At 33.2% G+C, this 14,646-nt stretch overlaps 4 protein-coding genes across 5 annotated transcripts; 2 read left to right on the forward strand and 2 right to left on the reverse strand.

Moving 5' to 3' along the window:
- The first annotated feature begins 454 nt into the window (after positions 1–454).
- LOC144546465 (P-loop containing nucleoside triphosphate hydrolases superfamily protein) lies at positions 455–3,068 on the forward strand. The gene is made up of 11 exons (XM_078295021.1): positions 455–757; positions 849–858; positions 945–1,007; positions 1,107–1,220; positions 1,321–1,382; positions 1,474–1,528; positions 1,624–1,825; positions 1,905–2,011; positions 2,194–2,249; positions 2,339–2,431; positions 2,867–3,068. Exons 1-11 carry the CDS (start codon positions 599–601, stop codon positions 2,972–2,974), a joined length of 1,029 nt encoding a protein of 342 aa, XP_078151147.1. The 5' UTR covers positions 455–598; the 3' UTR covers positions 2,975–3,068.
- A 709-nt stretch (positions 3,069–3,777) lies between these two features.
- LOC144546279 (uncharacterized) lies at positions 3,778–5,406 on the reverse strand. Its single transcript, XM_078294839.1, has one exon. It carries the CDS (start codon positions 5,004–5,006, stop codon positions 4,302–4,304), a length of 705 nt encoding a protein of 234 aa, XP_078150965.1. The 5' UTR covers positions 5,007–5,406; the 3' UTR covers positions 3,778–4,301.
- Positions 5,407–7,353: 1,947 nt separating this feature from the next.
- Positions 7,354–10,111, reverse strand: LOC144546222 (putative glucose-6-phosphate 1-epimerase). 2 transcript variants are annotated; one of them, XM_078294766.1, is made up of 9 exons: positions 9,984–10,111; positions 9,744–9,818; positions 9,564–9,620; positions 9,310–9,470; positions 8,913–9,053; positions 8,359–8,461; positions 8,111–8,210; positions 7,704–7,918; positions 7,354–7,601 (listed from the first exon to the last, which is right to left on the reverse strand). In XM_078294766.1, the coding sequence occupies exons 1-8, from the start codon at positions 10,059–10,061 to the stop codon at positions 7,713–7,715; spliced, it is 921 nt and encodes a 306-aa protein (XP_078150892.1). In that variant the 5' UTR covers positions 10,062–10,111; the 3' UTR covers positions 7,354–7,601; positions 7,704–7,712. The 2 variants fall into 2 exon arrangements, with proteins under 2 accessions (XP_078150892.1, XP_078150893.1); XM_078294767.1 differs by having other exon boundaries at positions 7,354–7,604.
- Positions 10,112–12,278: 2,167 nt separating this feature from the next.
- LOC144546379 (peroxidase 16-like) lies at positions 12,279–13,832 on the forward strand. Its single transcript, XM_078294921.1, has 3 exons — positions 12,279–12,563; positions 12,675–12,872; positions 13,050–13,832. Exons 1-3 carry the CDS (start codon positions 12,342–12,344, stop codon positions 13,620–13,622), a joined length of 993 nt encoding a protein of 330 aa, XP_078151047.1. The 5' UTR covers positions 12,279–12,341; the 3' UTR covers positions 13,623–13,832.
- The last annotated feature ends 814 nt before the right edge of the window (positions 13,833–14,646 follow it).

The following is a 14,646-nucleotide window of genomic DNA, read 5'->3' on the forward strand; positions in this document are numbered from 1 at the left end:
TAAACTCTTGATGACAACCAAAACAAAGTTGAAATATCATAATTTTTTATACGCGAATAGATAAAATGATGTAGATCATATCCAATGGTTTTATGTTGACTTTTAAATTTTAAATTTTAATTATTAAATTTTTAAAAATGAAAGCATGATGAAGACATAAAAAATAGAGGCATTTGAACCATCCCTGTATATAAATTAGATAAAAATAATTAATTTAAAAGTTTAAAATGAATAAATAGTTAAATATACCTAAAATATAAAATATTGATGGATTTATATAAAAAAAAAATGAATTTAGAGCCGACGCAAGTTGCAACCGTTGGGAGGCGATAAGCCTCGCCGCTTGTCTGCCTCTTCACTCTTCACTGCAATCTAATCAGGTATGAAATTATTAACGGGTAAATTTCTCGGTTTGAACCCGAACCCGAAACCATCTCCCCTTCTTCTCACCTCTCTTCGTTGCTCCTCCACTTCTTCTTCTTCTTCCTCCTCCTCTTCACAAGAATCTAAGAAGAAGAAGAAACTTCAGTCGTCATGGGAATCGAAGGATTCAGAAGGAGACGACTACCTCTTCCGACTGGGACAGGAAGCTGATAACATGAACATCTCCGTCGGCGCCCGCCATGGCGTCGTCGACGATCTCTTCGTCGGAAACTTCCTCGGCAAGGATTCCGATATAGTTTTCGATTACAGACAGAAGGCCACTCGCTCTTTCCAATACCTCCATGGGGATTACTACATCGCCCCTCTCTTCCTTGTATGTATTGTGTACTATAAAGTATAACATCTAATCTTCTTCTTGGTTTTTTATTGGTTTTTTAATTACCCTTTATCCTTTTCATTTTCAGGATAAAGTTGGTAAGTTCATCATACATCATCATCTATGAGCTATTCTCAACCATTTTCTAATTCATTTCAATATCTATCTTTTTTACTTGTTGCAGCTTGTCATATTGCCAAGAACTACCTGGCACATACTCTAGACATCAAAGTTCCTTTAATTTTAGGTATAATTAACCTTAATCTAATTGGGTATCTTGTCATATAATATGTCAATTTATCTCTAATTTTTCTTTTTCTTTTTTGGAAATAAAAAAAAAATGTAGGGATATGGGGTGGTAAAGGTCAGGGAAAGACATTTCAAACTGAGTTAATTTTCCGTGCTATGGGGGTCGAACCTGTTATCATGTCGGCTGGAGAACTTGAATCTGAGAGAGCTGGTAATTACCTCTAAATTCAAATTTGAAGTTTAATTTTGAAAAGAAGAAATTAGTTTGTGACTAGTCAAGTCAAGTCATACTAGAACGAATCTTTATGCAGGAGAGCCTGGAAGACTTATACGTGATAGGTACCGAACCGCCTCTCAAGTTGTTCAAAACCAAGTGACTCTCTCTCTCTCTCTCTCAGTTGAAAACCCCAAAATAATTGCATGGTTGTTAATTATAGTTTACTTAATTAATATACTTTGAACAGGGAAAGATGAGCTGCTTAATGATCAATGATATAGATGCTGGTCTTGGCAGATTTGGTTCGTTCTTTATATATATATATATATATATTTTTAACTATTAATGCAATTTGTTTCAAGTATAATTTTTCATATATATTTGAATGAATTGACAGGAAACACACAGATGACAGTGAATAACCAGATAGTGGTAGGCACACTGATGAATTTATCAGATAATCCAACAAGAGTTAGCATTGGCCAAAAATGGAGAGATTCTGATGTGACACACCGGGTCCCGGTTATTGTAACCGGAAATGATTTCTCAACTCTATATGCTCCCCTCATTCGAGACGGACGCATGGAGAAATTTTACTGGTATGCCCCTCTGTAACAATTACTATCATAACCTTGTACCTAAATGTAACTTTTCTGATAAATAAAATAATTGACTCAGGCAGCCAGATCGAGAGGATATTGTAAACATAGTTCATCGGATGTATACAAAAGATGGCATTTCAAGAGATGATGTTTTATGCATAGTTGACACATTTCCAAACCAATGTAATCTTTTAATCCCATTTTTAATTTGTTTTTAATGATTAATTACAATTAATTCCTATGGATTCTGTCATGAACCAGTATAACAATTATTTGCTGAAATAACTACTGAAGGGTAGTTTGGTAATTTTTCTGGTAAAATTATCAGTGCTAAGATTAATACCAAATTTGCTCTCTTTATATAGCTCTAGATTTTTATGGAGCTCTTCGGTCAAGAACATATGACTGTGCAATTTTAGAGGTATATATTTACTCATTTTTTATATTTATAATCAAGTCCTTATTTATACTGGTAAGAACTGTAATGTTTCTTTTACTTGATAAATAAAGTGGGTGAATGAAATTGGTGGACACGAGAAGCTTGGTGAAAAGCTCCTCAAGGAAAGAAAAACCGGGAAGCTACCTGTTTTTGTTCCTCCTAAGGTACTATTTTGAAAATTATTTCTTGTACCAGTCATGTCAGGTGTGGTAAACACTACCAATAAAGAAATGAATTGTATATAGATTAGGGTTAAACAATAAACATTATGCCATGTTTGGTTGTTGGTTAAAGTTAAGTTATGGGTTAAACTTGAATAGGTGGGTTAATTTAAGAGGAGTGATGTTGCATAAGTTATGCAACCTGAATAGATTCAAGTGGGTTAATTTATGACAGCATAAGTAATGTCTTATGCTATACTATTCCATCACACTTTATCCATGCATGTTTGGCAGTATAAGTGCAGAATAAGGTACTTATTCCATGACTTATGCCACAATCAAACATGATCTTACAATTTATTTAAATGATTGAAATTTTTCAAGGACTAATATGTTATGTAGCATGATATTACAATTTTATTTCCTTTTGTTGAGCAGCAAACAATGGAAGCACTACTTGAAGCGGGTCATTCGCTAGTAATGGAGCAGGAATTGGTGATGAAATCTAGATTATCCAAAGAGTATATGAAAAATTTGGAAGACTGATTGATTATGGGGCAAAAATGTGTACCATAAAAAACCTTAACACTTGACACTTGTATTTTGCACCATAACAAATAACACTTACAATTGTAAAGGAGTAATATATATATATAGTTGCCAAAAGCACAAAATATAAAAACATTGTTGATTCTGAATACTGATAAACAGAAATCTATATATGAAATTTCTTTTGACAAGAACGGCCCTTTACTTTGCAAATAATGAAGAACTTCAAAATCCCTTTTAAATATATATAAATTTCTTATCATACTCGATTTTTGATATCTGTCCCATATAAATTTCCAAAAAATAAATAAATAAAGATATCTGTCACATATAAGGTTGTTGAATATTGATACTAATCAGCACCAACAATGAACACTGTCTTTCTGCGTAATATTCGTGTTGGTTTTACCTAAATAGTTTGATACTGGACCTTAGTATAATTGTAAAGAGTTCAAGGATCAAATTGCAAAAAATGGTCACCTCGGATAGGTAATTGAATTGTCCACTCCAAAATCAGTTCTTCCGATTAGAAAGTAAAACTTATATGAAACTATAAACTACTGTTTGAAAAACCCTAATCTGATCCATTAACATCTAAATTTAATTTTTCATGTCACAGAAAAAAACTAAAACTAGAAAAAAAAAAAAAACAGTACCAGCCCATGTTATAACCTCAGGACCAAATACCAGTATTTATAGTTCAAAATACATACAAGCTACAATTACACACCAAACTACTGGTTTCCAGAGTTACTTGGGAAATATGCAAGGAGGCACCCCTGTTGTTGGAAATCAGGCACTACCAAAGCTTATAATACTTCCTGATAAATATTGCAAATGTACAACTCGAAAAAAGCATTAGATATTTACTGAACTAGAAATTGTCTAAGAAAATTATACAACTCCATCTACCCCAGAATTCAAAACTTTCAAATGGATAAATCAAATTATACAAAATTCTACCCCAAAGCACAAAAAATGCAAATTGAAAAGATAAAAAATTACATCTGATTCTTCTATAAATTACATGACAAAGTTGTACAACACAATCATCAAGTGGGTCCATTGTCCCTGACTGATGGAGCCCACTACACAATTTTATTTTTACCGAGTCGGGCCTAAAAAAATAATGTAAATTATCCTTATTTCTGTAGAGCGATTATTTTTCCCAAATAGAAATACTTCCTCCTAACCCCAACACTTTGTCTAATTTACAGATCAGTCCTAAAACTGCAGATCCTTTATTCAGAAAATCAGATTATTAACACCCGCTCAATATCAGAATTTTTCATTCCAGCCCCAAAACTTTTTACTGAATTACAGTTCAGTCCTTGGCTTCAAACCAAAGACAAGAAATCTTTTCAAGGAGCAAGGGCCAATCTCGGCCTAATTGTTGAGGGTTCATCTCCATTGCTATCCTGAAATCATGAATCGAGATGGTACCATTTCTGGTACCATTTATTTGATCCAAGCATGACCTGATAACCCGTCGGAGATACAAATCCAACCCGGTATTTAACAATTCGGCACATTCCAATGTGGCCCCACCTTCCAACCCATTCTCTCGAGCTATATCATCTAGTCTCCTCTTCAATTCTTCATTACTCAGAAGAAAATCAGTTTCACAAAAACTTCTAGAAGAACCAACCTTCCTTGTAGAAACTGGTACTGGCACCGGTACTGGTACTGGTACAGTGTTCTCTTCTACCCTCTGTCTCTTAACAAAATTATTCAAATCACTCTCATTAGAACAAATGGGAGTAGCGGGTTCCAGAGACGGGTCAGGCCTACCAACCCTGTACTGGCACGCATTTTGAAACACTGATAGGATTAATTGGTTGTGCAAGAAGAGGTTATCTTGACCAAGAGTCAAGATGCAAAGTTTATCGAATTCGGGTTTGGTTAACTTTCTAGAGAGAAACCCGTTAAGGTACGAGAAGTACTGTCGAGTCGGTGCCAACCCAACCTGTTTCTCCATTTGTAACTTGATTTCCCTTAAATTGACCCGGTTGCCATTTTCACTCTCCATCAAATTACCCAATTTGGACCGAAATTTGACCAAAAAAGAAAATTGAATTAAATACTAGTACCCATTTTGAGAATGAATGAAAATTGGAAATGGGTTTTGAAATTTTGGATAGTGATCCTTTGTGGGTTTGAGGTGAAACTAGGGTTTGTGCCTCTTTCTACAGAGAACAGTGGCAAAGCGTCGTAATTCACAGCTAATGCGCCATGGTGGAAATTTCATTTTTGTTTTTTTTTTCTACTAATAAACTTACGAATCGAATTGCTCTATGCTGCAATCTTCTTCAATCGAGTTGCTCTTTGGATCTCACTTCTCACTTCTCTCTCGAATGGAATTGCTTTGATTCTATAGTTCGTGTGCGCTGCAAGAAGCCAAAAGTGCTCTGTAAAAATGTTTACCCAGGAGGAGGAGAAGGGGGCACCAACCCTTTTGGTTTCTATATAAACAGAAATTTGGTCAAAATATATTATCAAGTAACTACATAAAAGGGATGGTCGTCAAATATAGCATTATCTCTTACTAGTTCTTATTTTTATTTTTAGAGAAAGATAGAGTTCAACATTTTCAAATTTCAATACGCATAAAATAATCACATTTGGATTTCCAACTTACAATCTCTTACATAAATAATAAGAGATTAATAACGTATTTTTGTCACTAGATTAAAGAGGAATTCTTGGAATCGTTAAATTTTAAAAACATAGAGTGAATAACACTAGAAAGTAGAAACTATTTACAATAAATTAGCTGCGAAAAATTTCTACAAATATATATATAATAGTCTTGAACACTCATGCTAGTGTGAATAGAGACTCAATAAATATAAAGTATGATATGAATAGGTGTGTTATTTTTTTGTTCATGCTGATTTCAAATCTGAGTGTCACGTATTCACTAAGACTGTGCTTCAGAAATTTTGCCCTTATTTAATACTTTCTTTTTAAAACTGAAATAAGGTATGCATTACAGTTAGGGAAATAATTTAATTTGTTTAATATAGAACGGCAATATTATTTACTTTTATGGATGGTATTTTGTAACTTTTTTTTTCTCTGAGGAATGATATTTTGTTACTTTCACTTGTATGATTTTGTAACATATCCATTAATTCGTCAATTATTAACTGTATTAGACAAAGTAACTTATTTAAATCAATACTTTATCCGTCAACTTTTTTTTATGAACATATTATTATAATCTTGTATGATATAATATATTTTATGTAAGATGTAAACTTGTCATTTCATCATTGAACCATATCTTTCTATATAAAAATCATCGCATGACTTGTAAAAATAACAAATAAAAATAAATATTATTACAAAGATATATTGTGTGGTGTTAAAAGTGGCATATAAATTTTCAATTGTCATTAATCTCTTTATATATACACAAAAGTAATGAAAATAAGTCTATATAAAAAATACCAACTAATGCGTATGTCATATTGCATGTAAATACAAGGAATTGAATTATCAAATTTTTCACCAAAACTTTAAACTTAGACCATTAGATAATAAGAATCCTGAAAATTATAAACATTACTAATACTTGTATTGACATAAGTCGAATGAAAGATGAAAATAACTATTCAAGTTAAATAAATAAAATTACAGAACTAATTAAGTGAGTGCAAGTAAACAGTTGAAGTTTTAATAAATTTATTATGTTAATAGACAACTTCAAATAATAATATTAATTTCAAAATTTCATTCATCAAAAGAAAACAAAAATAATGTGAGATATCCCACAAGTTCAGGGACTATCAATCCTTCTCTTCTCACTAAAAGAAATAAACAATAAATATATAAATGATTTTTTTTTTTTTTACCAAACTAGTACTTTATAGAATTTCAAATTGGCAAAGATAAAAAAGGATGGACCAAAAAATTAGGATCTTAAATTTCTTAATTTGTAATACATTGATTAACCACCATGATCTTAGCATATATGCAAAATCTTAATCAAGGGCAAAACTGGCATAAAGAAAAATAATATTTCATTGTGCTCAATATTGTACTTTGAGCTCTCACGGCAGCACCTCCCTTTGCGAATTTAAATGAGTTTTAATAGAAAAGACAGTAAAATGGATAAATTTGTGAGTTTTTGAAATTTAGAAGGGTAAATATGATATTATGAACTTTAGAGGGGGAAACACGTAATTTCACAGTTTTTGAGGGGTATACATGAATTCCCCACTATTTTAAGATTATCCAAAGGAAAAAAAAATGTTCAAAGAAGGAAGGAATCTGTAACTATAAGACTAACTGTTTAGAAAATGATAAGAAATTTAATACAGGAATACTTTGTACTCTCAAAAAGAACAAAAAACAAAAAAAGAAAGATCAAATTGCTCAATAATAAACAAAATTTGTATCCCAATTCCAATATTTTAACTAAACATATCGAATTCTACATTACTTTCAGGAGAATGCGATCACATACTTCATACAGAAGTTTACAAAAAGAATAAAACATAAAAAATGAAGCTAAAAATATGCTTCAAAAATAGCACTTTCAACATTATTTGTGCATATTAATTAGTTCTATGTTCTTCGCCATAATGCAAAACATCGAGCTCAATAAGTGACGGCATGGCTGCTTCATACAATAAAAACATTCCACATTGGACCACAAAAGTTATGAACAAAATATTTCAAACAAAGTTTGAAAAAAGAAAAAAAAAAAAAAAAAAATTACCTTTGCTGATTAAAGAGCATTTGGTAAGTCAAGTGATCCACCAACATGAGTATTTGGTAATAAAGACAATTGGAGGCGTCCAGTCCATTCCTCGCTTGGTTTTAAAGTAACAGCCTCTTCTATGGCGCCCGCTTCGACACAAACCATATGTTTATACTCTTCATCTCCAAAATCCGACATAGCCCTTGCCTTTTTGTCCCATGGATTCCACACAACTATTTGTCATAATTAAAATAAATAAAATACTAAGAAACAAAATATACAAAACACTTGTACCAATCAATAATATACCAATTATGTTTCAGTGTTTTTTCATTTTTAAGGGTTTGTGTCAATTTTGAGTTGCCTTTGTTATGGTAAATACGAAATTAAGGTAAAAAGGAAATAAATAGGAATGAGAATAAGACCGGCATCAGGGAGGCCATCTTTGATCACAACAAATGTTCGGTTTTTTTCATGATCTAAGATTGCGATCTTTCGCGGGGCCTCAAGATATATTCTATCTAGCTGCAATTCACCACAAAATTAAAATTTTGAGTTTGTCATTCAAAAAAAAAAGAAAAGAAAGCCATTTTTTTTCGTTTTTATGTTGGGATTTTTGGTAATTGTACAACAATTCCCGGTAAAACAGTAAGATAAGAATAATAATATTTACCTCTCCCTCAAAAGTAATGGCATCACCTTGCTCAGTGAAACGTCTCCTTTCTTGTAAATTGTCAAGGTAATCTAGAGTCTCTAGCCCTTCTACTCTCACCTCACTAATTCACCAAAAAAAAAAAAGTTACAGCCCATACATGGTAGGAATGATACCATAGTGTAAAAACAAATAATTAGAAGGTTATAATTTCAGTTATGCCCTTACAAAAATCAAGATAGCACTCTTTTTTTCTTGCAAAATTTCCAAAATTACCCTTCTTTTCTTCAGAGCATATGTAGAGATACACATTGAGATATGATAGGTAATTCTAAGAAAGAATATTATCTGTGTTTTCACTGAATTTACATGATTTTTCATACAGTTTATCTTTAGTGGATACATACGATGTTTTGACATTTTGCATCTCCAATGATCTAAGCATGAATTAGGTCTACAAGATGGAATAATCAACAGATTCTATTGAAATTTTCTTTCATTCACAAAAAAATGATAATCACAGGGAAAAAAATTACCAGAACAAGCAAAAAAAATTTATTTTGTAATAGCTTTACCTGATATCAGATATGGAAAAATAGGTGTGGTACGCAAAAGTAAATTGAAACGACTTCCCATCAGAATTTGTGTTCCTTATGCGTGATGTCAGCGTCAGAATCCCCCCGGGCCCCACTTCAACCCTCAGGCGGTACTCAAAACTACAAAACACATATTGAAATTAAATCACAAGAGAAAAAATTTATGAAATATGTGTGTGTGTTTAACATAGAATGCCTTACTATAGTACTTCCTAAATTTACAGATGCTATTACCAGTATTCGTACATATATGAGACTTTGCCAGATGACAATTCACAATTTAGCCAAGTCATATTTACAAAATATCAAGGTAGATATAAGATTTCATTAGAAACATGTATCAATGAAATCGCAGTTACTGGGATCAAGTCCAAACCTATGAGGCCAGATTTTTGAATCCTCATCAGAAGGTTTTAAAATCAAATCAACAAAAGATCCACTGGAGTTGGGAGTAGGAGCAATTTGGGGATCAGTATCAATGCTCCAAATCCTATTCCTTGCAAATCCATGTGCTACAAGAGGTCCAAGGTTGGAAAACTAAAGAAACAAAACAAAATTATATTCAAATTTGAAGAAGTCTTCAAAATTATTAATAAATTTTCATAAACTAATAAAATACAATAGTCATACTTGAGGGAAACATATTGGGATACCACCACGGATAGCTTTCGGTGGCTCAAAGAGTGCCTGTTTTAAATCAACAATTGAACACTTAACAAACCAAGTATAGTAAAATGTACTGGTAATTCACTGGTAACTCACTTGTCAACATTGAAATTTCATAATTTAAAAATGCAAACGAAAAAAGACCTTATTGCTAAGAAAAAGAAGTTCCTCTCCTTTATCATTTTTCCATGAGGTGACATGACCTCCATACAGGTACACCTGGAAACCAAAACCCAAAAGATTCAATCTTTCTTCAAATTGATTTACATATCACCATTTCTTTTTCAAAATTTTCTTAATATTACTACAATCACACATTTGGGTAAGATCTACAATCACAAATTAGAAAAGATCCAACGGTGAATTGATGGATCTGAGTCTGACCTCAGCAGAGCAACCAGTGGAATCTTTGAGCAACACCTTCTCTAATCCATTCAATCCCTTCACCTGTTCTACAGCCATCTCTCTTTTCAAAGGAAAGGGAAAGGAATTCCAACTTCCAAGAGAAAGAAATTGACTGGAGACTGGAGAGCTAACTATATATAACTTTCTTTTTCTTTAAAATTTACTGGCCTATCAATTTTTTTGTAGATTCTTAGTGTATTAATTTGTATATATATTCATGTAGCGAGTCAAATGAAGTGCACTTATGAGTTAAATGACTTGTCATACGGTTGAGCATAGAGTAGACCGAGTAGTGCAAATAGCAAAATGGGATCTGGTTTTAAGGTTTTTCTTTCCTTATTTATTACTGAATTAGTGGGAGCAAAGAAGTCAAGATTTAGTGAGCGCTTTGCGTGAGAATGCAGCTCAGCAGCCTTTGGATTCTTGTGGCATTAATTGATGTGTGAATTCGTGTGTCGCACCTCGTCAACGTCATACCACCTTCTCGAGTCGTAGGCCCACTTTACTAAGTACTATTGGGCCTTTAAATTGTCGGCCCAATACGAGATTACTGCTACATTCGTTTAATCCTCCTTTGTCTCCATATTACTATTCTAAATTCAAAAAAATAAAAAAATAAAAAAAATAAATGAATGTTCGAAAGAATAAAACAAAAAAAATTCATTTTATTTCCGGAGGAGCTGCCTGTGGAAATGGAGCACAAGTTTTACGGAAAACTTTGCTTTTTGGCTAAGCAATTAATTAATACTCTATTTAACAATCTCTTGCTAGCTAGCTAGCTCTTAATTTATGCGTATAAATTAAGCTAGATGGTCACCCAGCTATTTTAAGCTAATTCTAAAATTTATTGATTTTGAATTCAAACAACAAAAATTTAATCAAACTCGATCTTCAAATCGATTATTTCAGACGTGATATATATATGCGTTTATACACAAAATTTATAAAATTTCAAATTCATTTAATACATAGTCAATCGATAAAAAAATATTAATGAATACAAATTCTGACAACTTCTGACAACCTGCGCGCCTATATAGATATATATTTATGTACCATGCAAGTTGTAACTTGCGATAAGAATCTCAGTACACGATGGAAAGCCGCAACAATTTGGCATCTCATGCATGTCCTCCTAAACCAACAACCCAACCAGTCGCCAGTCTTCAGATATATACTCTTGGTCTGAACTTCTTAGATAATTAATTAATACAAATTTACAGATCATTATTAATTACTTTTTACTGACCTAGCTAGCTAGCTAGCTACTTTAATTACTTCATGATATATACTATACAACTCAAATGTGACTACGCGGAGTAATTCTGGCCCAAATTAAACTATTTCTTCATTTCCTTTGTTTCCCAACAAAAAAAGCAAACAATATTATAATAATGATATTGGAAAATTTACTACTTTTATATATATATCCATCTTCCTTTATTTCATTTGTAGCACCTTCCAATAACTAAACCAAAGTGGAAATTCATGAGAGGTCAGTAATTAAAGTCATTGCCTATTGTCGAGGCAATGTATATTATTATTAAATGTCCATGGAAAAGTAGGAATATCCACAATCAATGATATCCGAATGGAACAAAATATATATTCTAATTAATTAATTACAGTGGAAATTAACCAAGGGCACGGAACAGTTTTGTAGGGGAATTAATTAAATGTAATATAATATTTAATACAAAAGAAAAATATTATATATATATAATTTCTCATTCCTCATTGTGTGTAATATATTAATGAGTTAGGCTAATATGACACTAGTGTTATATCAAACTAAATAACACCACATCTTAAACCCTTAGATCTGCTTTAAAATTTGTACAAAATGAAGTGCTTGAACAGTAAAAGCGGATAGTACGAATCTTAAAGCATATCTAAGAATTTAAGATGTGGTGTTATTTAGTTTGATATAACACTAGTGTCATATTAGCCTAACTCTATATTAATCTGTAATACTCAAATGCACGTGCATTCAACGATAAGCAACATAGTCAACATAGTCAACATATATATATAGCCTATTTTAAGGGGGGGTGGGTGTGTGTGTGTCGGGATAAGGTACCTATGTAGCTAGCAAAATTATGACAAATTATGTACGTACGTATACTCAATTGACAGAGGTTCACGGACGAGCTAACGACAGCGCCGAAAAGGTAACTTGAATTAATTAAACATTAAATGATTAAAATACCCTTCTCTCGATCTTCCTATTTAACCATTTACTCTCAGTTGAGGCACAGGCACTCACTCTATCACTGGTCAAGCGCCTTCAATCAATTAATTTATTAGGTCAAGCCAACTATACTAATTAAGTTTGTAATGGAGGAGAGCCTGAGCCTGAGCTGCCTCTCTTTCTTCTTTCTCATCACTCTCTCCATTCTCTCCCCTATAAGCAAAGCTCAGCTCAGCCAAAACTACTATGCTACCTCCTGCCCCAATGTCGAATCTCTCGTTCGTTCTGCTGTCTCTCTCAAAGTACAACAGAGCATGGCGGCCGGTCCCGGCACTCTCAGGCTCTTCTTTCACGATTGTTTCGTTCGCGTAAAAAATATATATATATATATATACTTATATTTATATATATACATTGGCTTAATTAAAAATTAAGATTAATTTGATGTGTTAAAAATAATGATCGACTAATTGTTGTAGGGTTGTGATGCGTCGGTCTTGCTGACCTCGTCAACTGGAGACGATGAGAATCACAGCGGGGCTGACCTGACATTGTCTCCGGATGCAGTTGACACGATAAAGAAAGCGAAGGAGGCTGTAGAAGGGGACCCGCAGTGCAGCAACAAGGTCTCTTGTGCTGACATACTCGCCTTGGCTGCCAGAGACGTTGTGTCCTTGGTATGTTCCATTTTTTTTTTTTTTTTGCCATTTCATTCAAAGTTTATTCAACACTAACTATATAAATCATTATAACATACATATATAAAATATACCAACAAATTAAAATTTTAAACTCTACTTCAGTTGATAAACAGCTATATATTAAGCAATATTAATTTGCTTATCTGGTCTCAGACAGGAGGACCCTACTATCAGGTGGAGTTGGGGCGGCTTGACGGTAAGGTCTCAACACGAGCCGCTGTGAAGTACAGCCTTCCCGGACCCGGCTTCAATCTTGACCAGCTTAATGCATTATTCTCTGCAAATGGGTTAACCCAAACTGATATGATCGCATTATCCGGAGCTCATACGATCGGAATCTCGCATTGCGACAAGTTCATCCGACGCATCTACCAATTCAAAGACCCGATGCCGTACAACCCCCCAATGAATCTAACATTCCTTCGGCAACTCCGGCAAACCTGCCCCATGAGCAACCAACAGTCATCATTCGCCAACCTCGACCCAATCTCACCATCCAAGTTTGACAATGCCTATTATCAGAATCTACAGAGGCAGATGGGGTTGTTGGCTTCCGATCAGGTCCTTTTTGCTGATAGACGGTCACGTGGTACGGTGAATCTGTTTGCGGCAAATCAGACGGCTTTTGAAGAGGCGTTTGTGGCCGCTATTACGAAGCTCAGCAAAGTTGGGGTCAAAACTGGAAGTGATGGCGAGATTCGGCGTGTTTGTACTGCTGTTAATTAATTCTTAATTTGATGATAAAATATTTCTGAAGGTGGTTAATTAGAGTATTTACTCAAGTACTAAAGTGATGGCGAGATTCGGCGTGGTTAATTAGAATATTTTTCTGAAGGTGATGTGATATACATGTCTTATGTTAATTATAGCAGTTATGTTTATTTCTATGAAAAATAAAAGCATGTACGATCGCTGTTGGGTTTGAATTTAAATTAATGTCATTTATTCAAATAAATTAAGGCAAAAGAAGAAGAAAAAAATACATAAGAGATAATAAAGAACAAAAATCAATTGATTGGTGTTTACTGTTTTAAAATTTGGTGATATTATTGCCATTGGTGCGATGAAATTCATTTTTTTTTATTTGACCCTATTGGGCTATTTCGTTTGCGAACAAGCAAAACTAGAAACAAAAATACAAAAAAAAGAAACACAAAATTTTAAGTATGGTCCTTTTGTGAATACAATTGAGGTCTCAAACATTAATTGTGGGCCTGATAAACTTATCAAAATAAGAAATAGAAGCAGCCCAAAAAGATAAAGTATGCAACAAAGCCTCAAACATTAATTGTGGCCTATATATATGTAGCTTTGCTTTTAATAATGGGTGGGCATCACAATTGCACACTGGTTTTACATTTAATTTAGCATCCAAACAACTTGTGAATCTCAACCTTTCAAATTTTTCAATGTGTGAATCTCAACAAAGAATTGTGTAAATATTACTTTTTTAATCAATATATATATATATATATATATCTAGCTGTTAGAGCAAAGTAAAGGAGGGTTTACCTACATATTTCAGTACATACATCGCAAGACGATTACAGGTAACCTTCGCAGTATAAACATTTTTCCACAACTATATAACCTTGGTATATATATATAAGCTTTCGAAACATGCTTCGTAAAGTTCCCCGCTATCGATCAAGTGATAATTAAAGCCAGTGCCGCCAGTTTCCTCTAACACCTTCTATAGGCCCTTTTCCCTGTCTGCCTCTTTCTCAATGTAGCAAGCCGCCAATAGTTT

The sequence above is a fragment of the Carex rostrata genome, chromosome 29 (assembly GCF_964058835.1).
Source record: "Carex rostrata chromosome 29, lpCarRost1.2, whole genome shotgun sequence".
Taxonomy (NCBI): domain Eukaryota; kingdom Viridiplantae; phylum Streptophyta; class Magnoliopsida; order Poales; family Cyperaceae; genus Carex; species Carex rostrata.